General features: G+C 56.8%; 1 protein-coding gene across 1 annotated transcript in view; it reads left to right on the top strand.

The window, feature by feature from the left end:
• The window catches only part of iars1 (isoleucyl-tRNA synthetase 1), a 147,415-nt gene that overhangs the window by 25,499 nt on the left and 97,037 nt on the right, over window positions 1–24,879 (top strand). Inside the window, exons 11-12 of the mRNA XM_082967730.1 lie at window positions 18,468–18,590; window positions 23,650–23,741. Coding sequence (XP_082823856.1) covers window positions 18,468–18,590; window positions 23,650–23,741 — 215 coding nt within the window. The remainder of the gene's footprint in view (window positions 1–18,467; window positions 18,591–23,649; window positions 23,742–24,879) is intronic.

The following is a 24,879-nucleotide window of genomic DNA, read 5'->3' as shown; positions in this document are numbered from 1 at the left end:
TGCAATATTGTCCTAAATAATATGGTAACGCTCTACTGTATGGATGTCTACCCCCCACTAGACTGAGTATTGCTCTAGTAAAAGAGGCTAAGGAGAGATACTCATCGTTACTGGTCCCTGGTGGCCCCGCTAGTCGTTACTGGTCCCTGGTGGCCCCCCCTTCTCGTTACTGGTCCCTGGTGGCCCCCCCTTCTCGTTACTGGTCCCTGGTGGCCCCCCCCTCGTCGTTACTGGTCCCTGGTGCCCCCCCCCCTCGTCGTTACTGGTCCCTGGTGCCCCCCCCCCTCGTCGTTACTGGTCCCTGGTGCCCCCCCCCCTCGTCGTTACTGGTCCCTGGTGGCCCCCCCCTAGTCGTTACTGGTCCCTGGTGGCCCCCCCCTAGTCGTTACTGGTCCCTGGTGGCCCCCCCTACTCGTTACTGGTCCCTGGTGGCCCCCCCTAGTCGTTACTGGTCCCTGGTGGCCCCCCCTAGTCGTTACTGGTCCCTGGTGGCCCCCCCCTAGTCGTTACTGGTCCCTGGTGGCGCCCCCTAGTCGTTACTGGTCCCTGGTGGCCCCCCCTAGTCGTTACTGGTCCCTGGTGGCCCCCCCCTAGTCGTTACTGGTCCCTGGTGGCCCCCCCTAGTCGTTACTGGTCCCTGGTGGCCCCCCCCTCGTCGTTACTGGTCCCTGGTGGCCCCCCCTCGTCGTTACTGGTCCCTGGTGGCCCCCCCCTAGTCGTTACTGGTCCCTGGTGGCCCCCCCTAGTCGTTACTGGTCCCTGGTGGCCCCCCTCATCGTTACTTTAGCTACTGTCTGACTTCAGGGGTATTAGCTGCAGGTGTTCTTGACAAGGACAGACAGTCCTAGACTGGAGCTGGTAGACTGGAGCTGGTATGGTGGAGCTGGTAGGCTGGAGCTGGTAGGCTGGAGCTGGTAGGCTGTAGCTGGTAGACTGTAGCTGGTAGGCTGGAGCTGGTAGACTGGAGCTGGTAGACTGGTAGACTGGAGCTGGTAGACTGGAGCTGGTAGGCTGAAGCTGGTAGGCTGGTAGACTGGAGCTGGTAGACTGGAGCTGGTAGGCTGTAGCTGGTAGGCTGTAGCTGGTAGACTGGAGCTGGTAGACTGGAGCTGGTAGACTGGAGCTGGTAGACTGGTAGACTGGAGCTGGTAGGCTGGAGCTGGTAGACTGGAGCTGGTAGACTGGTAGACTGGAGCTGGTAGACTGGTGCTGGTAGGCTGGAGCTGGTAGACTGGAGCTGGAAGACTGGAGCTGGTAGACTGGAGCTGGTAGGCTGGAGCTGGGTGACTGGAGCTGGTAGGCTGGAGCTGGTAGGATGGAGCTGGTAGGCTGGGGCTGGTAGGCTGGTAGACTGGAGCTGGTAGGCTGGAGCTGGTAGGCTGAAGCTGGTAGGCTGGTAGACTGGAGCTGGTAGACTGGAGCTGGTATGGTGGAGCTGGTAGGCTGGAGCTGGTAGGCTGTAGCTGGTAGGCTGTAGCTGGTAGGCTGTAGCTGGTAGACTGGAGCTGGTAGACTGGTAGGCTGGAGCTGGTAGACTGGAGCTGGTAGACTGGAGCTGGTAGGCTGAAGCTGGTAGGCTGGTAGACTGGAGCTGGTAGGCTGGCGCTGGTAGGCTGGCGCTGGTAGGCTGGAGCTGGTAGGCTGGGGCTGGTAGACTGGAGCTGGTAGGCTGGAGCTGGTAGGCTGGAGCTGGTAGACGAGCTGGTAGGCTGGAGCTGGTAGGCTGGAGCTGGTAGACGAGCTGGTAGGCTGGAGCTGGTAGGCTGGAGCTGGTAGACTGGAGCTGGTAGACCGGAGCTGGTAGGCCGGAGCTGGTAGGCCGGAGCTGGTAGGACGGAGCTGGTAGCCTGGAGCTGGTAGCCTGGAGCTGGTAGGCTGGAGCTGGTAGGCTGAAGCTGGTAGGCTGGTAGACTGGAGCTGGTAGACTGGAGCTGGTAAGGTGGAGCTGGTAGGCTGGAGCTGGTAGGCTGGAGCTGGTAGGCTGGAGCTGGTAGACTGGTAGACTGGAGCTGGTAGGCTGGTAGACTGGAGCTGGTAGACTGGTAGACTGGAGCTGGTAGGCTGGAGCTGGTAGGCTGGAGCTGGTAGACTGGAGCTGGTAGGCTGGAGCTGGTAGACTGGAGCTGGTAGACTGGAGCTGGTAGGATGGTAGGCTGGAGCTGGTAGGCTGGAGCTGGTAGGCTGGAGCTGGTAGGCTGGAGCTGGTAGGCTGGTAGACTGGAGCTGGTAGGCTGGAGCTAGTAGGCTGGAGCTGGTAGACTGGAGCTGGTAGACTGGAGCTGGTAGGCTGGAGCTGGTAGGCTGGAGCTAGTAGGCTGGAGCTGGTAGGCTGGAGCTGGTAGGCTGGTAGACTGGAGCTGGTAGACTGGAGCTGGTAGGCTGGAGCTGGTAGACGAGCTGGTAGGCTGGAGCTGGTAGACGAGCTGGTAGGCTGGAGCTGGTAGACTGGAGCTGGTAGACTGGAGCTGGTAGACTGGAGCTGGTAGACTGGAGCTGGTAGACTGGAGCTGGTAGACTGGAGCTGGTAGACCGGAGCTGGTAGACCGGAGCTCGGAGCTGGGTGACTGGAGCTGGTAGGCTGGAGCTGGTAGGCTGGAGCTGGTAGGCTGAAGCTGGTAGGCTGGTAGACTGGAGCTGGTAGACTGGAGCTGGTAAGGTGGAGCTGGTAGGCTGGAGCTGGTAGGCTGTAGCTGGTAGGCTGTAGCTGGTAGGCTGTAGCTGGTAGACTGGTAGACTGGAGCTGGTAGGCTGGAGCTGGTAGACTGGAGCTGGTAGACTGGAGCTGGTAGGCTGGAGCTGGTAGACTGGTAGGCTGGAGCTGGTAGGCTGGAGCTGGTAGGCTGGAGCTGGTAGACTGGAGCTGGTAGGCTGGAGCTGGTAGACTGGAGCTGGTAGACTGGAGCTGGTAGACGAGCTGGTAGGCTGGAGCTGGTAGGCTGGAGCTGGTAGACTGGAGCTGGTAAGGTGGAGCTGGTAGGCTGGAGCTGGTAAGGTGGAGCTGGTAGGCTGGAGCTGGTAGGCTGTAGCTGGTAGGCTGTAGCTGGTAGACTGGAGCTGGTAGACTGGTAGACTGGAGCTGGTAGGCTGGAGCTGGTAGACTGGAGCTGGTAGACTGGTAGACTGGAGCTGGTAGGCTGGAGCTGGTAGACTGGAGCTGGTAGACTGGAGCTGGTAGACTGGTGCTGGTAGGCTGGAGCTGGTAGACTGGAGCTGGTAGGCTGGAGCTGGGTGACTGGAGCTGGTAGGCTGGAGCTGGTAGGATGGAGCTGGTAGGCTGGAGCTGGTTGGCTGGAGCTGGTAGACTGGAGCTGGTAGGCTGGCGCTGGTAGGCTGGCGCTGGTAGGCTGGCGCTGGTAGGCTGGCGCTGGTAGGCTGGTAGTCTGGAGCTGGTAGTCTGGAGCTGGTAGACTGGAAGACTGGAGCTGGTAGGCTGGAGCTAGTAGGCTGGAGCTGGTAGACTGGAGCTGGTAGGCTGGAGCTGGTAGGCTGGAGCTGGTAGGCTGGAGCTAGTAGGCTGGAGTTGGTAGGCTGGAGCTGGTAGACTGGAGCTGGTAGGCTGGAGCTGGTAGGCTGGAGCTGGTAGGCTGGTAGACTGGAGCTGGTAGGCTGGAGCTGGTAGACTGGAGCTGGTAGACTGGTAGACTGGAGCTGGTAGGCTGGAGCTGGTAGACTGGAGCTGGTATGCTGGAGCTGGTATGCTGGAGCTGGTAGGCTGGAGCTGGGTGACTGGAGCTGGTAGGCTGGAGCTGGTAGGATGGAGCTGGTTGGCAGGAGCTGGTAGGCTGGTGCTGGTAGGCTGGCGCTGGTAGGCTGGAGCTGGTAGGCCAGAGCTGTTACGCTGGCAGGCTGGAGCTGGTAGACTGGTAGACTGGAGCTGGTAGGCTAGAGCTGGTAGACTGGAGCTGGTAGACTGGTAGACGTTACTGGTCCCTGGTGGCCCCCCCCTCGTCGTTACTGGTCCCTGGTGCCCCCCCCCCTCGTCGTTACTGGTCCCTGGTGCCCCCCCCCCTCGTCGTTACTGGTCCCTGGTGCCCCCCCCCCTCGTCGTTACTGGTCCCTGGTGGCCCCCCCCTAGTCGTTACTGGTCCCTGGTGGCCCCCCCCTAGTCGTTACTGGTCCCTGGTGGCCCCCCCTACTCGTTACTGGTCCCTGGTGGCCCCCCCTAGTCGTTACTGGTCCCTGGTGGCCCCCCCTAGTCGTTACTGGTCCCTGGTGGCCCCCCCCTAGTCGTTACTGGTCCCTGGTGGCGCCCCCTAGTCGTTACTGGTCCCTGGTGGCGCCCCCTAGTCGTTACTGGTCCCTGGTGGCCCCCCCTAGTCGTTACTGGTCCCTGGTGGCCCCCCCCTAGTCGTTACTGGTCCCTGGTGGCCCCCCCTAGTCGTTACTGGTCCCTGGTGGCCCCCCCCTCGTCGTTACTGGTCCCTGGTGGCCCCCCCTCGTCGTTACTGGTCCCTGGTGGCCCCCCCCTAGTCGTTACTGGTCCCTGGTGGCCCCCCCTAGTCGTTACTGGTCCCTGGTGGCCCCCCTCATCGTTACTTTAGCTACTGTCTGACTTCAGGGGTATTAGCTGCAGGTGTTCTTGACAAGGACAGACAGTCCTAGACTGGAGCTGGTAGACTGGAGCTGGTATGGTGGAGCTGGTAGGCTGGAGCTGGTAGGCTGGAGCTGGTAGGCTGTAGCTGGTAGACTGTAGCTGGTAGGCTGGAGCTGGTAGACTGGAGCTGGTAGACTGGTAGACTGGAGCTGGTAGACTGGAGCTGGTAGGCTGAAGCTGGTAGGCTGGTAGACTGGAGCTGGTAGACTGGAGCTGGTAGGCTGTAGCTGGTAGGCTGTAGCTGGTAGACTGGAGCTGGTAGACTGGAGCTGGTAGACTGGAGCTGGTAGACTGGTAGACTGGAGCTGGTAGGCTGGAGCTGGTAGACTGGAGCTGGTAGACTGGTAGACTGGAGCTGGTAGACTGGTGCTGGTAGGCTGGAGCTGGTAGACTGGAGCTGGAAGACTGGAGCTGGTAGACTGGAGCTGGTAGGCTGGAGCTGGGTGACTGGAGCTGGTAGGCTGGAGCTGGTAGGATGGAGCTGGTAGGCTGGGGCTGGTAGGCTGGTAGACTGGAGCTGGTAGGCTGGAGCTGGTAGGCTGAAGCTGGTAGGCTGGTAGACTGGAGCTGGTAGACTGGAGCTGGTATGGTGGAGCTGGTAGGCTGGAGCTGGTAGGCTGTAGCTGGTAGGCTGTAGCTGGTAGGCTGTAGCTGGTAGACTGGAGCTGGTAGACTGGTAGGCTGGAGCTGGTAGACTGGAGCTGGTAGACTGGAGCTGGTAGGCTGAAGCTGGTAGGCTGGTAGACTGGAGCTGGTAGGCTGGCGCTGGTAGGCTGGCGCTGGTAGGCTGGAGCTGGTAGGCTGGGGCTGGTAGACTGGAGCTGGTAGGCTGGAGCTGGTAGGCTGGAGCTGGTAGACGAGCTGGTAGGCTGGAGCTGGTAGGCTGGAGCTGGTAGACGAGCTGGTAGGCTGGAGCTGGTAGGCTGGAGCTGGTAGACTGGAGCTGGTAGACCGGAGCTGGTAGGCCGGAGCTGGTAGGCCGGAGCTGGTAGGCCGGAGCTGGTAGGACGGAGCTGGTAGCCTGGAGCTGGTAGCCTGGAGCTGGTAGGCTGGAGCTGGTAGGCTGAAGCTGGTAGGCTGGTAGACTGGAGCTGGTAGACTGGAGCTGGTAAGGTGGAGCTGGTAGGCTGGAGCTGGTAGGCTGGAGCTGGTAGGCTGGAGCTGGTAGACTGGTAGACTGGAGCTGGTAGGCTGGTAGACTGGAGCTGGTAGACTGGTAGACTGGAGCTGGTAGGCTGGAGCTGGTAGGCTGGAGCTGGTAGACTGGAGCTGGTAGGCTGGAGCTGGTAGACTGGAGCTGGTAGACTGGAGCTGGTAGGATGGTAGGCTGGAGCTGGTAGGCTGGAGCTGGTAGGCTGGAGCTGGTAGGCTGGAGCTGGTAGGCTGGTAGACTGGAGCTGGTAGGCTGGAGCTAGTAGGCTGGAGCTGGTAGACTGGAGCTGGTAGACTGGAGCTGGTAGGCTGGAGCTGGTAGGCTGGAGCTAGTAGGCTGGAGCTGGTAGGCTGGAGCTGGTAGGCTGGTAGACTGGAGCTGGTAGACTGGAGCTGGTAGGCTGGAGCTGGTAGACGAGCTGGTAGGCTGGAGCTGGTAGACGAGCTGGTAGGCTGGAGCTGGTAGACTGGAGCTGGTAGACTGGAGCTGGTAGACTGGAGCTGGTAGACTGGAGCTGGTAGACTGGAGCTGGTAGACCGGAGCTGGTAGACCGGAGCTCGGAGCTGGGTGACTGGAGCTGGTAGGCTGGAGCTGGTAGGCTGGAGCTGGTAGGCTGAAGCTGGTAGGCTGGTAGACTGGAGCTGGTAGACTGGAGCTGGTAAGGTGGAGCTGGTAGGCTGGAGCTGGTAGGCTGTAGCTGGTAGGCTGTAGCTGGTAGGCTGTAGCTGGTAGACTGGTAGACTGGAGCTGGTAGGCTGGAGCTGGTAGACTGGAGCTGGTAGACTGGAGCTGGTAGGCTGGAGCTGGTAGACTGGTAGGCTGGAGCTGGTAGGCTGGAGCTGGTAGGCTGGAGCTGGTAGGCTGGAGCTGGTAGACTGGAGCTGGTAGGCTGGAGCTGGTAGACTGGAGCTGGTAGACTGGAGCTGGTAGACGAGCTGGTAGGCTGGAGCTGGTAGGCTGGAGCTGGTAGACTGGAGCTGGTAAGGTGGAGCTGGTAGGCTGGAGCTGGTAAGGTGGAGCTGGTAGGCTGGAGCTGGTAGGCTGTAGCTGGTAGGCTGTAGCTGGTAGGCTGTAGCTGGTAGGCTGGAGCTGGTAGACTGGAGCTGGTAGACTGGTAGACTGGAGCTGGTAGGCTGGAGCTGGTAGACTGGAGCTGGTAGACTGGAGCTGGTAGGCTGGAGCTGGTAGACTGGTAGGCTGGAGCTGGTAGGCTGGAGCTGGTAGGCTGGAGCTGGTAAGGTGGAGCTGGTAGGCTGTAGCTGGTAGGCTGTAGCTGGTAGACTGGAGCTGGTAGACTGGTAGACTGGAGCTGGTAGGCTGGAGCTGGTAGACTGGAGCTGGTAGACTGGAGCTGGTAGGCTGGAGCTGGTAGGCTGGAGCTGGTAGGCTGGAGCTGGTAGGCTGGAGCTGGTAGACTGGAGCTGGTAGGCTGGAGCTGGTAGACTGGAGCTGGTAGACTGGAGCTGGTAGGCTGGAGCTGGTAGGCTGGAGCTGGTAGATGAGCTGGTAGGCTGGAGCTGGTAGACTGGAGCTGGTAGACTGGAGCTGGTAGGCCGGAGCTGGTAGGCCGGAGCTGGTAGGCCGGAGCTGGTAGGCCGGAGCTGTAGCTGGTAGACTGGAGCGGGTAGGCTGTAGCTGGTAGACTGGAGCTGGAGCTGGTAGACTGGAGCTGGTAGACTGGAGCTGGTAGGCTGGTAGACTGGAGCTGGTAGGCTGGAGCTAGTAGGCAGCCTGGTAGGCTGGAGCTGGTAGGCTGGAGCTGGTAGGCTGGAGCTGGTAGGCTGGAGCTGGAGCTGGTAGACTGGTAGACTGGAGCTGGTAGGCTGGAGCTGGTAGACTGGAGCTGGTAGACTGGTAGACTGGAGCTGGTAGACTGGTGCTGGTAGGCTGGAGCTGGTAGACTGGAGCTGGTAGACTGGAGCTGGTAGGCTGGAGCTGGGTGACTGGAGCTGGTAGGCTGGAGCTGGTAGGATGGAGCTGGTTGGCTGGAGCTGGTAGACTGGCGCTGGTAGGCTGGCGCTGGTAGGCTGGAGCTGGTAGGCTTGAGCTGGTACGCTGGCAGGCTGGAGCTGGTAGACTGGTAGACTGGAGCTGGTAGGCTGGAGCTGGTAGACTGGAGCTGGTAGACTGGAGCTGGTAGACTGGTGCTGGTAGGCTGGAGCTGGTAGACTGGAGCTGGTAGGCTGGAGCTGGGTGACTGGAGCTGGTAGGCTGGAGCTGGTAGGATGGAGCTGGTAGGCTGGAGCTGGTTGGCTGGAGCTGGTAGACTGGAGCTGGTAGGCTGGCGCTGGTAGGCTGGCGCTGGTAGGCTGGCGCTGGTAGACTGGAGCTGGAGCTGGTAGACTGGAGCTGGTAGACTGGAGCTGGTAGGCTGGTAGACTGGAGCTGGTAGGCTGGAGCTAGTAGGCAGCCTGGTAGGCTGGAGCTGGTAGGCTGGAGCTGGTAGGCTGGAGCTGGTAGGCTGGAGCTGGAGCTGGTAGACTGGTAGACTGGAGCTGGTAGGCTGGAGCTGGTAGACTGGAGCTGGTAGACTGGTAGACTGGAGCTGGTAGACTGGTGCTGGTAGGCTGGAGCTGGTAGACTGGAGCTGGTAGACTGGAGCTGGTAGGCTGGAGCTGGGTGACTGGAGCTGGTAGGCTGGAGCTGGTAGGATGGAGCTGGTTGGCTGGAGCTGGTAGACTGGCGCTGGTAGGCTGGCGCTGGTAGGCTGGAGCTGGTAGGCTTGAGCTGGTACGCTGGCAGGCTGGAGCTGGTAGACTGGTAGACTGGAGCTGGTAGGCTGGAGCTGGTAGACTGGAGCTGGTAGACTGGAGCTGGTAGACTGGTGCTGGTAGGCTGGAGCTGGTAGACTGGAGCTGGTAGGCTGGAGCTGGGTGACTGGAGCTGGTAGGCTGGAGCTGGTAGGATGGAGCTGGTAGGCTGGAGCTGGTTGGCTGGAGCTGGTAGACTGGAGCTGGTAGGCTGGCGCTGGTAGGCTGGCGCTGGTAGGCTGGCGCTGGTAGGCTGGCGCTGGTAGGCTGGTAGTCTGGAGCTGGTAGTCTGGAGCTGGTAGACTGGAAGACTGGAGCTGGTAGGCTGGAGCTAGTAGGCTGGAGCTGGTAGACTGGAGCTGGTAGGCTGGAGCTGGTAGGCTGGAGCTGGTAGGCTGGAGCTAGTAGGCTGGAGTTGGTAGGCTGGAGCTGGTAGGCTGGAGCTGGTAGGCTGGAGCTGGTAGGCTGGTAGACTGGAGCTGGTAGGCTGGAGCTGGTAGACTGGAGCTGGTAGACTGGTAGACTGGAGCTGGTAGGCTGGAGCTGGTAGACTGGAGCTGGTAGACTGGAGCTGGTATGCTGGAGCTGGTATGCTGGAGCTGGTAGGCTGGAGCTGGGTGACTGGAGCTGGTAGGCTGGAGCTGGTAGGATGGAGCTGGTTGGCAGGAGCTGGTAGGCTGGTGCTGGTAGGCTGGCGCTGGTAGGCTGGAGCTGGTAGGCCAGAGCTGTTACGCTGGCAGGCTGGAGCTGGTAGACTGGTAGACTGGAGCTGGTAGGCTAGAGCTGGTAGACTGGAGCTGGTAGACTGGTAGACTGGAGCTGGTAGACTGGAGCTGGTAGACTGGAGCTGGTAGGATGGAGCTGGTAGGCTGGAGCTTGTAGGCTGGAGCTTGTAGGCTGGAGCTTGTAGGCTGGAGCTGGTAGGCTGGAGCTGGTAGGATGGAGCTGGTAGGCTGGAGCTGGTTGGCTGGAGCTGGTAGGCTGGAGCTGGTAGGCTGGAGCTGGTAGGCTGGCGCTGGTAGGCTGGCGCTGGTAGGCTGTTTGTCTGGAGCTGGTAGTCTGGAGCTGGTAGACTGGAGCTGGTAGGCTGGAGCTGGTAGACGAGCTGGTAGGCTGGAGCTGGTAGGCTGGAGCTGGTAGACGAGCTGGTAGGCTGGAGCTGGTAGACTGGAGCTGGTAGGCTGGAGCTGGTAGGCTGGAGCTGGTAGACTGGTAGACTGGAGCTGGAGCTGGTAGACTGGAGCTGGTAGACTGGTAGACTGGAGCTGGTAGACTGGTGCTGGTAGGCTGGAGCTGGTAGACTGGAGCTGGTAGACTGGAGCTGGTAGGCTGGAGCTGGTAGGCTGGAGCTGGTAGGCTGGAGCTGGGTGACTGGAGCTGGTAGGTCGGAGCTGGTTGGCTGGAGCTGGTAGGCTGGCGCTGGTAGGCTGGCGCTGGTAGGCTGGAGCTGGTAGGCTGGAGCTGTTACGCTGGCAGGCTGGAGCTGGTAGACTGGTAGACTGGAGCTGGTAGGCTAGAGCTGGTAGACTGGAGCTGGTAGACTGGTAGACTGGAGCTGGTAGACTGGTGCTGGTAGGCTGGAGCTGGTAGACTGGAGCTGGTAGACTGGAGCTGGTAGACTGGAGCTGGTAGGCTGGAGCTGGTAGGCTGGAGCTGGGTGACTGGAGCTGGTAGGCTGGAGCTGGTAGGCTGGAGCTGGTAGGCTGGAGCTGGTAGACTGGAGCTGGTAGGCTGGCGCTGGTAGTCTGGAGCTGGTAGTCTGGAGCTGGTAGACTGGAGCTGGTAGGCTGGAGCTGGTAGACGAGCTGGTAGGCTGGAGCTGGTAGGCTGGAGCTGGTAGGCTGGAGCTGGTAGGCTGGAGCTGGTAGACTGGAGCTGGTAGACTGGAGCTGGTAGACTGGTGCTGGTAGGCTGGAGCTGGTAAACTGGAGCTGGTAGACTGGAGCTGGTAGGCTGGAGCTGGGTGACTGGAGCTGGTAGGCTGGAGCTGGTAGGCTGGAGCTGGTAGGCTGGAGCTGGTAGGCTGGAGCTGGTTGACTGGAGCTGGTAGGCTGGCGCTGGTAGGCTGGCGCTGGTAGGCTGGAGCTGGTAGGCTGGAGCTGGTACGCTGGCAGGCTGGAGCTGGTAGACTGGTAGACTGGAGCTGGTAGGCTGGAGCTGGTAGGCTGGAGCTGGTAGACTGGAGCTGGTAGGCTGGTAGGCTGGAGCTGGTAGGCTGGAGCTGGTAGGCTGGAGCTGGTAGGATGGAGCTGGTAGGCTGGAGCTGGTTGACTGGAGCTGGTAGGCTGGAGCTGGTAGGCTGGAGCTGGTAGGCTGGAGCTGGTTGACTGGAGCTGGTAGACTGGAGCTGGTAGGCTGGCGCTGGTAGGCTGGCGCTGGTAGGCTGGCGCTGGTAGGCTGGCGCTGGTAGGCTGGTAGACTGGAGCTGTTAGGCTGGAGCTGGTAGGCTGGAGCTGGTAGGCTGGAGCTGGTAGGCTGGAGCTGGTAGACGAGCTGGTAGGCTGGAGCTGGTAGACTGGAGCTGGTAGACTGGAGCTGGTAGACTGGAGCTGGTAGACTGGAGCTGGTAGACCGGAGCTGGTAGACCGGAGCTGGTAGACTTGAGCTGGTAGACTTGAGCTGGTAGACCGGAGCTGGTAGACCGGATCTGGTAGGCCGGATCTGGTAGGCCGGAGCTGGTAGGCCGGAGCTGGTAGACGAGCTGGTAGGCTGGAGCTGGTAGACTTGAGCTGGTAGACTTGAGCTGGTAGACTGGAGCTGGTAGACTGGAGCTGGTAGACTGGAGCTGGTAGGCTGGAGCTGGTAGGCTGGTAGACTGGAGGTGGTAGACTGGAGCTGGTAGACTGGAGCTGGTAGGCTGGTAGGCTGGAGCTGGTAGACTGGAGCTGGTAAGGTGGAGCTGGTAGGCTGGTAGGCTGGAGCTGGTAGACTGGAGCTGGTAAGGTGGAGCTGGTAGGCTTGAGCTGGTAGACTGGAGCTAGTAGGCTGGAGCTAGTAGGCTGGAGCTGGTAGACTGGAGCTGGTAGACTGGAGCTGGTAGACTGGAGCTGGTAGGCTGGAGCTGGTAGGTTGGAGCAGGTAGACTGGTAGACTGGAGCTGGTAGACTGGAGCTGGTAGACTGGAGCAGGTAGGCTGGAGCTAGTAGACTGGTAGACTGGAGCTGGTAGGCTGGAGCTGGTAGACCAGAGCTGGTAGGACGGAGCTAGTAGGCTGGAGCAGGTAGACTGGTAGGCTGGAGCTGGTAGTCTGGAGCTGGTAGACTGGAGCTGGTAGGCTGGAGCTGGTAAGTTGGAGCTGGTATGTTGGAGCTGGTAGGCTGGAGCTGGTAGACTGGAGCTGGTAGGCTGGAGCTGGTAGAATGGAGCTGGTAGACTGGAGCTGGTAGGCTGGTAGACTGGAGCTGGTAGGCTGGAGCTGGTAGACTGGAGCAGGTAGGCCGGAGCTGGTAGGCCGGAGCTAGTAGACTGGTAGACTGGAGCTGGTAGACTGGAGCTGGTAGACCGGAGCTGGTAGGCTGGTAGACTGGAGCTGGTAGGCTGGAGCTGGTGAGCTGGTAGGCTGGAGCTGGTAGGCTGGAGCTGGTAGGATGGAGCTGGTAGACTGGAGCTGGTAGGCTGGAGCTGGTAGGCTGGAGCTGGTAGGCTGGAGCTGGTAGACTGGAGCTGGTAGGCTGGAGCTGGTAGGCTGGTAGACTGGAGGTGGTAGACTGGTAGACTGGAGCTGGTAGACTGGAGCTGGTAGGCTGGTAGGCTGGAGCTGGTAGACTGGAGCTGGTAGACTGGAGCTGGTAGACTGGAGCTGGTAGACTGGAGCTGGTAGGCTGGAGCTGGTAGACTGGAGCTGGTAGACTGGAGCTGGTAGACTGGAGCTGGTAGACTGGAGCTGGTAGGCTGGAGCTGGTAGGCTGGAGCTAGTAGACTGGTAGACTGGAGCTGGTAGGCCGGAGCTGGTAGGCCGGAGCTGGTAGACCGGAGCTGGTAGACCGGAGCTGGTAGGCCGGAGCTGGTAGACTGGAGCTGGTAGACCGGAGCTGGTAGGCTGGTAGACTGGAGCTGGTAGGCTGGAGCTGGTAGACTGGAGCTGGTGAGCTGGTAGGCTGGAGCTGGTAGACTGGAGCTGGTAGGCTGGAGCTGGTAGGCTGGAGCTGGTAGACTGGAGCTGGTGAGCTGGTAGTCTGGAGCTGGTAGTCTGGAGCTGGTAGGCTGGAGCTGGTAGGCTGGAGCTGGTAGGCTGGAGCTGGTTGGCTGGAGCTGGTAGGCTGGAGCTAGTAGGCTGGAGCTAGTAGACTGGTAGACTGGAGCTGGTAGACTGGAGCTGGTAGGCCGGAGCTGGTAGGCCGGAGCTGGTAGGCCGGAGCTGGTAGACCGGAGCTGGTAGTGTGGAGCTGGTTGGCTGTAGCTGGTAGACTGGAGCTGGTAGGCTGGAGCTGGGTGACTGGAGCTGGTAGGCTTGAGCTGTAGCTGGTATGCTGGAGCTGTAGCTGGTAGACTGGAGCTGGTAGACTGGAGCTGGTATGCTTGAGCTGGTAGGCTTGAGCTGGTAGGCTTGAGCTGGTAGGCTGGAGCTAGTAGACTGGAGCTGTAGCTGGTAGACTGGAGCTGGTAGACTGGAGCTTGTAGACTGGAGCTGGTAGGCCGGAGCTAGTAGGCTTGAGCTGGTAGACTGGAGCTAGTAGGCTGGAGCTGGAGCTGGTAGACTGGAGCTGGTAGACTGGAGCTGGTAGACTGGAGCAGGTAGACTGGTAGACTGGAGCTGGTAGACTGGAGCAGGTAGGCTGGAGCTAGTAGACTGGTAGACTGGAGCTGGTAGGCTGGAGCTGGTAGACCAGAGCTGGTAGGCTGGAGCTAGTAGGCTGGAGCAGGTAGACTGGTAGGCTGGAGCTGGTAGGCTGGAGCTGGTAGACTGGAGCTGGTTGACTGGAGCTGGTAGACTGGAGCTGGTAGGCTGGCGCTGGTAGGCTGGCGCTGGTAGGCTGGCGCTGGTAGGCTGGTAGACTGGAGCTGTTAGGCTGGAGCTGGTAGGCTGGAGCTGGTAGGCTGGAGCTGGTAGGCTGGAGCTGGTAGACGAGCTGGTAGGCTGGAGCTGGTAGACTGGAGCTGGTAGACTGGAGCTGGTAGACTGGAGCTGGTAGACTGGAGCTGGTAGACCGGAGCTGGTAGACCGGAGCTGGTAGACTTGAGCTGGTAGACTTGAGCTGGTAGACCGGAGCTGGTAGACCGGATCTGGTAGGCCGGATCTGGTAGGCCGGAGCTGGTAGGCCGGAGCTGGTAGACGAGCTGGTAGGCTGGAGCTGGTAGACTTGAGCTGGTAGACTTGAGCTGGTAGACTGGAGCTGGTAGACTGGAGCTGGTAGACTGGAGCTGGTAGGCTGGAGCTGGTAGGCTGGTAGACTGGAGGTGGTAGACTGGAGCTGGTAGACTGGAGCTGGTAGGCTGGTAGGCTGGAGCTGGTAGACTGGAGCTGGTAAGGTGGAGCTGGTAGGCTGGTAGGCTGGAGCTGGTAGACTGGAGCTGGTAAGGTGGAGCTGGTAGGCTTGAGCTGGTAGACTGGAGCTAGTAGGCTGGAGCTAGTAGGCTGGAGCTGGTAGACTGGAGCTGGTAGACTGGAGCTGGTAGACTGGAGCTGGTAGGCTGGAGCTGGTAGGTTGGAGCAGGTAGACTGGTAGACTGGAGCTGGTAGACTGGAGCTGGTAGACTGGAGCAGGTAGGCTGGAGCTAGTAGACTGGTAGACTGGAGCTGGTAGGCTGGAGCTGGTAGACCAGAGCTGGTAGGACGGAGCTAGTAGGCTGGAGCAGGTAGACTGGTAGGCTGGAGCTGGTAGTCTGGAGCTGGTAGACTGGAGCTGGTAGGCTGGAGCTGGTAAGTTGGAGCTGGTATGTTGGAGCTGGTAGGCTGGAGCTGGTAGACTGGAGCTGGTAGGCTGGAGCTGGTAGAATGGAGCTGGTAGACTGGAGCTGGTAGGCTGGTAGACTGGAGCTGGTAGGCTGGAGCTGGTAGACTGGAGCAGGTAGGCCGGAGCTGGTAGGCCGGAGCTAGTAGACTGGTAGACTGGAGCTGGTAGACTGGAGCTGGTAGACCGGAGCTGGTAGGCTGGTAGACTGGAGCTGGTAGGCTGGAGCTGGTGAGCTGGTAGGCTGGAGCTGGTAGGCTGGAGCTGGTAGGATGGAGCTGGTAGACTGGAGCTGGTAGGCTGGAGCTGGTAGGCTGGAGCTGGTAGGCTGGAGCTGGTAGACTGGAGCTGGTAGGCTGGAGCTGGTAGGCTGGTAGACTGGAGGTGGTAGACTGGTAGACTGGAGCTGGTAGACTGGAGCTGGTAGGCTGGTAGGCTGGAGCTGGTAGACTGGAGCTGGTAGACTGGTAGACTGGAGCTGGTAGACTGGAGCTGGTAGACTGGAGCTGGTAGGCTGGAGCTGGTAGACTGGAGCTGGTAGACTGGAGCTGGTAGACTGGAGCTGGTAGACTGGAGCTGGTAGGCTGGAGCTGGTAGGCTGGAGCTAGTAGACTGGTAGACTGGAGCTGGTAGGCCGGAGCTGGTAGGCCGGAGCTGGTAGACCGGAGCTGGTAGACCGGAGCTGGTAGGCCGGAGCTGGTAGACTGGAGCTGGTAGACCGGAGCTGGTAGGCTGGTAGACTGGAGCTGGTAGGCTGGAGCTGGTAGACTGGAGCTGGTGAGCTGGTAGGCTGGAGCTGGTAGACTGGAGCTGGTAGGCTGGAGCTGGTAGGCTGGAGCTGGTAGACTGGAGCTGGTGAGCTGGTAGTCTGGAGCTGGTAGTCTGGAGCTGGTAGTCTGGAGCTGGTAGGCTGGAGCTGGTAGGCTGGAGCTGGTTGGCTGGAGCTGGTAGGCTGGAGCTAGTAGGCTGGAGCTAGTAGACTGGTAGACTGGAGCTGGTAGACTGGAGCTGGTAGGCCGGAGCTGGTAGGCCGGAGCTGGTAGGCCGGAGCTGGTAGACCGGAGCTGGTAGTGTGGAGCTGGTTGGCTGTAGCTGGTAGACTGGAGCTGGTAGGCTGGAGCTGGGTGACTGGAGCTGGTAGGCTTGAGCTGTAGCTGGTATGCTGGAGCTGTAGCTGGTAGACTGGAGCTGGTAGACTGGAGCTGGTATGCTTGAGCTGGTAGGCTTGAGCTGGTAGGCTTGAGCTGGTAGGCTGGAGCTAGTAGACTGGAGCTGTAGCTGGTAGACTGGAGCTGGTAGACTGGAGCTTGTAGACTGGAGCTGGTAGGCCGGAGCTAGTAGGCTTGAGCTGGTAGACTGGAGCTAGTAGGCTGGAGCTGGAGCTGGTAGACTGGAGCTGGTAGACTGGAGCTGGTAGACTGGAGCAGGTAGACTGGTAGACTGGAGCTGGTAGACTGGAGCAGGTAGGCTGGAGCTAGTAGACTGGTAGACTGGAGCTGGTAGGCTGGAGCTGGTAGACCAGAGCTGGTAGGCTGGAGCTAGTAGGCTGGAGCAGGTAGACTGGTAGGCTGGAGCTGGTAGGCTGGAGCTGGTAGACTGGAGCTGGTAGGCTGGAGCTGGTAGACTGGAGCTGGTAGACTGGAGCTGGTAGGCTGGAGCTGGTAGGCTGGAGCTGGTAGGTTGGAGCTGGTAGGCTGGAGCTGGTAGACTGGAGATGGTAGGCTGGAGCTGGTAGGCTGGAGCTGGTAGGCTGGAGCTGGTAGACTGGAGCTGGTAGGCTGGAGCTGGTAGGCTGGTAGACTGGAGCTGGTAGGCTGGAGCTGGTAGACTGGAGCTGGTAGACTGGAGCTGGAGCTGGTAGACTGGAGCAGGTAGACTGGAGCAGGTAGACTGGAGCTGGTAGACTGGAGCTGGTAGACTGGAGCTGGTAGGCTGGAGCTGGTAGGCTGGAGCTGGTAGGCTGGAGCTAGTAGACTGGTAGACTGGAGCTGGTAGGCCGGAGCTGGTAGACTGGAGCTGGTGAGCTGGTAGGCTGGAGCTGGTGAGCTGGTAGTCTGGAGCTGGTAGGCTGGAGCTGGTATGCTGGAGCTGGTAGACTGGAGCTGGTAGGCTGGAGCTGGTAGACTGGAGCTGGTAGTCTGGAGCTGGTAGGCTGGAGCTGGTAGGCTGGAGCTGGTAGACTGGAGCTGGTAGACTGGTGCTGGTGAGCTGGTAGTCTGGAGCTGGTAGGCTGGAGCTGGTAGGCTGGAGCTGGTAGACTGGAGCTGGTAGGCTGGTGCTGGTAGACTGGAGCTGGTGAGCTGGTAGTCTGGTGCTGGTAGGCTCTCTCTCTCTCTCTCTGTCTCTCTCTCTCTCTCTGTCTCTCTCTCTCTCTCTCTCTGTCTCTCTCTCTGTCTCTCTCTCTGTCTCTCTCTGTCTCTCTCTCTCTGTCTCTCTCTCTGTCTCTCTCTCTCTCTGTCTCTCTCTCTGTCTCTGTCTCTCTCTCTCTGTCTCTCTCTCTGTCTCTCTCTCTGTCTCTCTCTGTCTCTCTCTCTGTCTCTCTCTGTCTCTCTCTCTGTCTCTCTCTCTCTGTCTCTCTCTCTCTGTCTCTCTCTCTCTGTCTCTCTCTCTCTCTCTCTCTCTCTCTCTGTCTCTCTCTGTCTCTGTCTCTCTCTGTCTGTCTCTGTCTCTCTCTCTCTGTCTGTCTCTCTGTCTCTCTGTCTCCCTCTCTCTGTCTCCCTCTCTCTGTCTCCCTCTCTCTGTCTCTCTCTCTCTCTCTGTCTCTCTCTGTCTCTCTCTCTCTCTGTCTCTCTCTCTGTCTCTCTCTCTCTGTCTCTCTCTCTCTGTCTCTCTCTCTGTCTCTCTCTCTCTCTCTGTCTCTCTCTGTCTCTCTCTCTGTCTCTCTCTCTCTCTGTCTCTGTCTCTCTCTCTCTCTCTCTCTGTCTCTCTCTGTCTCTCTCTCTGTCTCTCTCTCTCTGTCTCTCTCTCTCTGTCTCTCTCTCTCTCTCTCTCTCTGTCTCTCTCTGTCTCTGTCTCTCTCTGTCTGTCTCTGTCTCTCTCTCTCTGTCTGTCTCTCTGTCTCTCTGTCTCCCTCTCTCTGTCTCCCTCTCTCTGTCTCCCTCTCTCTGTCTCCCTCTCTCTGTCTCCCTCTCTCTGTCTCTCTCTCTCTGTCTCTCTCTCTCTGTCTCTCTCTCTCTCTCTCTCTCTCTCTCTCTGTCTCTCTCTCTCTCTCTGTCTCTCTCTCTCTCTCTCTCTCTCTCTGTCTCTCTCTGTCTCTGTCTCTCTCTGTCTCTCTCTGTCTCTGTCTCTCTCTGTCTCTGTCTCTCTGTCTCTGTCTCTCTGTCTCTCTGTCTCCTCTCTCTGTCTCCCTCTCTCTGTCTCCCTCTCTCTGTCTCTCTCTCTCTGTCTCTTTGTCTCTCTCTCTCTGTCTCTCTCTCTGTCTCTCTCTCTCTCTGTCTCTCTCTCTCTCTCTGTCTCTCTCTCTCTCTCTCTCTCTCTCTGTCTCTCTCTGTCTCTCTCTGTCTCTCTCTCTCTCTGTCTCTGTCTCTCTCTGTCTCTGTCTCTCTGTCTCTGTCTCTCTGTCTCTCTGTCTCCCTCTCTCTGTCTCCCTCTCTCTGTCTCCCTCTCTCTGTCTCTCTCTCTCTGTCTCTTTGTCTCTCTCTCTCTGTCTCTCTCTCTCTCTGTCTCTCTCTCTGTCTCTCTCCAGCCTACCAGCTCCAGCTCTGTTCTCATTAAGATAGAATGGACTGCTATAGGAATAAACACTCCTACAGGAACACCAAGAGATTTGACCCATTTTTCAAAAATGCTAAATAGATTCCGTGGTGCTGTGACAGATTGGGCTTTTAAAATAAATAAATATAAATATATATATATATATACTGAACTATAAAAAATAAACGCAACCTGTAAAGTGTTTGTCTCATGAGCTGAAATAAAAGATAAGTTTGTGGTCGTATGCCACATCTTTAAAGGAAATACAATAAAGCTGGCCTAATAAAGCATCCTAGTATAGAACAAGCAGTCCTCCGCGCTCGCTGTTACAGGAAGATCACATCATCCAGTCTAATGTATAATATATATATCTGTGTTTGTTCCAGGATGATTACCGCGTCTGTATGGAGAACAGCGTCTGCCAGAGAGACCAGGCTCCCGTCTGTCCTGTCGACTCCTCTGGGTGCTTCACTGATGAAGTCACTGACTTTGTGGGACAGTACGTCAAGGTAGGTCTGTCCTGTCTCTCTGTCTGTCTGTCCCGTCTCTCTGTCTGTCTCTCTGTCTGTCTGCGTGTGTGTGGGCTCTGAGAGCTCTCCGAATTTGTAGTGTACGTGTGATGTTTGGACTTCAGGACCGCTAACAGACCGCTGTAGCAGGAGATTATACAGGACCGCTGTAGCAGGGGATTATACAGGACCGCTGTAGCAGGGAGTCCCAGGGGATTAATACAGGACCGCTGTAGCAGGGGATTATACAGGACCGCTGTAGCAGGGAGTCCCAGGGGATTAATACAGGACCGCTGTAGCAGGGGATTATACAGGACCGCTGTAGCAGGGAGTCCCAGGGGATTATACAGGACCGCTGTAGCAGGGGATTATACAGGACCGCTGTAGCAGGAAATTATACAGGACCGCTGTAGCAAGAGATTATACAGGACCGCTGTAGCAGGGGATTATACAGGACCGCTGTAGCAGGGGATTATACAGGACCGCTGTAGCAGGGAGTCCCAGGGGATTATACAAGACCGCTGTAGGAGGGAGTCCTAGGGGATTATACAGGACCGCTGTAGCAGGAGTCGCAGGGGATTATACAGGACCGCTGTAGCAGGGGATTATACAGGACCGCTGTAGCAGGGGATTATACAGGACCGCTGTAGCAGGGGATTATACAGGACCGCTGTAGCAGGGAGTCCCAGGGGATTATACAGGACCGCTGTAGCAGGGGATTATACAGGACCGCTGTAGCATGGAGTCCCAGGGGATTAATACAGGACCGCTGTAGCAGGGGATTATACAGGACCGCTGTAGCAGGGAGTCCCAGGGGATTATACAGGACCGCTGTAGCAGGAGATTATACAGGACCGCTGTAGCAGGGGATTATACAGGACCGCTGTAGCAGGGAGTCCCAGGGGATTATACAGGACCGCTGTAGCAGGAGTCGCAGGGATTTTACAGGACCGCTGTAGCAGGGGATTATACAGGACCGCTGTAGCAGGGGATTATACAGGACCGCTGTAGCAGGGAGTCCCAGGGGATTAATACAGGACCGCTGTAGCAGGGGATTATACAGGACCGCTGTAGCAGGGAGTCCCAGGGGATTATACAGGACCGCTGTAGCAGGAGATTATACAGGACCGCTTTAGCAGGGGATTATACAGGACCGCTGTAGCAGGGAGTCCCAGGGGATTATACAGGACCGCTGTAGCAGGAGTCGCAGGGATTTTACAGGACCGCTGTAGCAGGGGATTATACAGGACCGCTGTAGCAGGGAGTCCCAGGGGATTAATACAGGACCGCTGTAGCAGGGGATTATACAGGACCGCTGTAGCAGGGGATTATACAGGACCGCTGTAGCAGGGAGTCCCAGGGGATTATACAGGACCGCTGTAGCAGGGAGTCCCAGGGGATTATACAGGACCGCTGTAGCAGGAGTCCCAGGGGATTATACAGGACCGCTGTAGCAGGGGATTATACAGGACCGCTGTAGCAGGAGATTATACAGGACCGCTGTAGCAGGGGATTATACAGGACCGCTGTAGCAGGGAGTCCCAGGGGATTAATACAGGACCGCTGTAGCAGGGGATTATACAGGACCGCTGTAGCAGGGAGTCCCAGGGGATTATACAGGACCGCTGTAGCAGGAGATTATACAGGACCGCTGTAGCAGGGAGTCCCAGGGGATTATACAGGACCGCTGTAGCAGGAGTCGCAGGGATTTTACAGGACCGCTGTAGCAGGGGATTATACAGGACCGCTGTAGCAGGGAGTCCCAGGGGATTATACAGGACCGCTGTAGCAGGGGATTATACAGGACCGCTGTAGCAGGAGATTATACAGGACCGCTGTAGCAGGAGTCCCAGGGGATTATACAGGACCGCTGTAGCAGGAGATTATACAGGACCGCTGTAGCAGGGGATTATACAGGACCGCTGTAGCAGGAGATTATACAGGACCGCTGTAGCAGGGAGTCCCAGGGGATTATACAGGACCGCTGTAGCAGGGGATTATACAGGACCGTTGACATGGGTCAGTGTTTCACTGGGCCTACTGAGGTTTCAGTATTTTTTACATTTACATTTTAGTCATTTAGCAGACGCTCTTATCCAGAGCGATTTACAGTAGTGAATGCAGACATTTCATACATTTTTTTTTCTTTCTTTCATTTTTTTTTCTTCGTACTGGCCCCCCGTGGGAATCGAACCCACAACCCTGGCGTTGCAAACACCGTGCTCTACCAACTGAGCCACAGGGAAGGCCTGTAGAGGGCCGGGGGAAACACACCTGCTTGTCTGTCAGCGCTTCATTACTCTCTGATTGGTCGAATCACAGCTGGTGCTGGTCCCCCCTCAGCCGTGCTCTCTGATTGGTCGAATCACAGCTGGTGCTGGTCCCCCCTCAGCCGTGCTCTCTGATTGGTCGAATCACAGCTGGTGCTGGTTTCCCCTCAGCCGTGCTCTCTGATTGGTCGAATCACAGCTGGTGCTGGTTCCCCCTCAGCCGTGCTCTCTGATTGGTCAAATCACAGCTGGTGCTGGTTTCCCCTCAGCCGTGCTCTCTGATTGGTCGAATCACAGCTGGTGCTGGTTTCCCCTCAGCCGTGCTCTCTGATTGGTCGAATCACAGCTGGTGCTGGTTTCCCCTCAGCCGTGCTCTCTGATTGGTCGAATCACAGCTGGTGCTGGTTCCCCCTCAGCCGTGCTCTCTGATTGGTCAAATCACAGCTGGTGCTGGTTTCCCCTCAGCCGTGCTCTCTGATTGGTCGAATCACAGCTGGTGCTGGTTGCCCCTCAGCCGTGCTCTCTGATTGGTCGAATCACAGCTGGTGCTGGTTGCCCCTCAGCCGTGCTCTCTGATTGGTCGAATCACAGCTGGTGCTGGTTTCCCCTCAGCCGTGCTCTCTGATTGGTCGAATCACAGCTGGTGCTGGTTCCCCCTCAGCCGTGCTCTCTGATTGGTCAAATCACAGCTGGTGCTGGTTTCCCCTCAGCCGTGCTCTCTGATTGGTCGAATCACAGCTGGTGCTGGTTTCCCCTCAGCCGTGCTGTAGTTCTTTGGTTGCCTTGATATGACGACAGAAATAGTTTAAAAGTGGATTTTAACTAACCATCAGTTTTAAATGCCAGAAATAATAAAAACGTTATTAAAAACTCAATTTTTGGGGGGAATTGGTAGTTTGACCTAAATAGTTTTTAAGAGAACACACAACATTTGATGTCATGGTTTTCATCACCACCTGGGATTTGAACTGGCAACCCTTCGATTTACTGGCCTGCTTCTCTAACCTTGAGGCTACCGCTGTGCCTTTATGAGGAAGTTATCACCTGGTTTAACACATCAGCCAGGCAAAACAGCAGGGCCCTAGAATAGATATGCACCACGTGGGATTTGAGCTGGCAACCCTTCGATTTACTGGCCCATTTCTCTAACCTGGAGGCAGAGAAAGTCATTTAGGGGTTAACCCGTCTGAAGGACCCAGATAGATAGTTGATGCACCGCCTAGCGTTGTCCCAGGCGGCGTTGATTTTGGAGGTTAAGAAACACACTACACACACACACACACATATATATATATATATATACACACACACACACACACACACACACACACACACACACACACACACACACACACACACACACACACACATATATATATATATACACACACACACACACATACTTTGGAGGTTAAGAGAAGACTCCCTAAATCAATTATGTATCAGACAGGAAGGACCATGCACTTCCAGTCTGCTGCCAGGAAGTACACACTGGACACACACATGGACACACACATGGACACACACATGGACACACTGGACACACACATGGACATTCACAAACTGGACACACGCTGGACACTAATGGACACTGGACACACACACACTGGACATTGACACACACTGGACACGGGCACTGGACACTGGACATACACACACACTCGCTGGACACTCACGCTGGACATTGACACACTGGACACACAAACACACATTTGACCCGTTTCCACTAAACTGAATCAATCCGTTCTCCTGTTTTTAGAAAGATCATTTGTAAAAGCAAGACAAGCCTGGATAATATATGAGCAGCTTTAGGGCTGCTGGGAAATGGAAAGTAAAAAGGAACAGAAATGAAAGTGTGAAAAATGGTATTACCTAACAGAGTAATTGCTGGTTTGATTTACTATACTAAACAAAGTGTAAAGGAGAGCAGTTAAACCTTCCTCCTCCTCCTCCTCATACACTCTGTCTCCTCTCCTGTCTCTCTGTCAGCTGGTACTGAACTGTATTCTGGGATATGTCTGTCTCCTCTCCTATCTCTCTGTCAGCTGGTACTGAACTGTATTCTGGGATATGTCTCCTCTCCTGTCTCTCTGTCAGCTGGTACTGAACTGTATTCTGGGATATGTCTGTCTCCTATCTCTCTGTCAGCTGGTACTGAACTGTATTCTGGGATATGTCTCCTCTCCTGTCTCTCTGTCAGCTGGTACTGAACTGTATTCTGGGATATGTCTGTCTCCTCTCCTGTCTCTCTGTCAGCTGGTACTGAACTGTATTCTGGGATATGTCTCCTCTCCTGTCTCTCTGTCAGCTGGTACTGAACTGTATTCTGGGATATGTCTCCTCTCCTGTCTCTCTGTCAGCTGGTACTGAACTGTATTCTGGGATATGTCTGTCTCCTCTCCTATCTCTGTCAGCTGGTACTGAACTGTATTCTGGGATATGTCTGTCTCCTCTCCTATCTCTGTCAGCTGGTACTGAACTGTATTCTGGGATATGTCTGTCTCCTCTCCTATCTCTGTCAGCTGGTACTGAACTGTATTCTGGGATATGTCTGTCTCCTCTCCTATCTCTGTCAGCTGGTACTGAACTGTATTCTGGGATATGTCTGTCTCCTCTCACAGTGTTTTCCCCTCTCCTGTCTCTCTGTCAGCTGGTACTGAACTGTATTCTGGGATATGTCTGTCTCCTCTCACAGTGTTTTCCCCTCTCCTGTCTCTCTGTCAGCTGGTACTGAACTGTATTCTGGGATATGTCTGTCTCCTCTCACAGTGTTTTCCCCTCTCCTGTAGGATGCTGACAAGAACATCATCAAATGGCTGAAGGAACAGGGTCGTCTGGTCAACAGCAGCACTTTCAAGCATAGCTACCCTTTCTGTTGGAGGTCAGTCTTCCTAGTAACTCCAACAAAACACTTCCTAGTAGGTCTGTCTGATGGCCTTCCCACTGACCTACGGACAGTGGTAGCGTTCCTGTAGCGTTAAAGAGTATGAAGAGAAGCTCGACTCTCCCTCTCCTCTTCCACTTCCTCTTCCACTTCCTCTCCCTCTGCCTCGCTCTCCTCTCCCTCTCCTCTTCCACTTCCTCTTCCACTTCCACTTCCTCTCCCTCTGCCTCGCTCTCCTCTTCCACTTCCTCTTCCACTTCCTCTTCCACTTCCTCTTCCACTTCCACTTCCTCTGCCTCGCTCTCCTCTCCCTCTCCTCTTCCTCTTCCACTTCCTCTCCCTCTGCCTCGCTCTCCTCTCCCTCTCCCTCTCCTCCTCCTCACCCTCTGTCTGACACTCCTCTGATCTACAAGGCTGTTCCCAGCTGATTTATTAGTATAGTATTAGTATATTTTACATTTATTTATTTTTAATTATATATATATATATATATATATATTACCAGTCAAAAGTTTGGACACACCTACTCATTCCAGGGTTTTTCTTTATTTTTACTATTTTCTACATTGTAGAATAACAGTGAAGACATCAAAACTATGAAATAACACATATGGAATCATGTAGTAACCAGAAAAGTGTTAAACAAATCAAAATATATATATTTTTATTGAGATTCTTCAAAGTAGCCTCCCGTTTGCCTTGATGACAGCTTTGCACACTCTTGGCATTCTCTCAACCAGCTTCATGAGGTAGTCACCTGGAATGCATTTTAATTAACAGGTGTGCCTTGTTAAAAGTTAATTTGTGGAATTTATTTCCTTCTTAATGAGTTTAAGCCAATCAGTTGTGTTGTGATACAGAAGATAGCCCTATTTGGTTAAAGACCAAGTCCATATTATGGCAGGAACAGCTCAAATAAGCAAAGAGAAACAACAGTCCATCATTACTTTAAGACATGATGGTCAGTCAATCCAGGAAATGTCAACTACTTTGAAAGTTTCTTCAAGTTCAGTCGCAAAAACCATGAAGCGCTATGATGAAACTGGCTCTCATGAGGACCGCCACAGGAAAGGAAGACCCAGAGTTTCCTCTGCTGCAGAGGATAAGTTCATTAGAGTTAACTGCATCTCAGATT

This window comes from Salmo salar, chromosome 22 (assembly GCF_965601325.2).
Source record: "Salmo salar chromosome 22, fSalSal1, whole genome shotgun sequence".
NCBI lineage: Eukaryota > Metazoa > Chordata > Actinopteri > Salmoniformes > Salmonidae > Salmo > Salmo salar.
The sequence above is the reverse complement of the archived record's forward strand: the minus strand, read 5'-3'. Positions and strand labels throughout refer to the sequence as shown.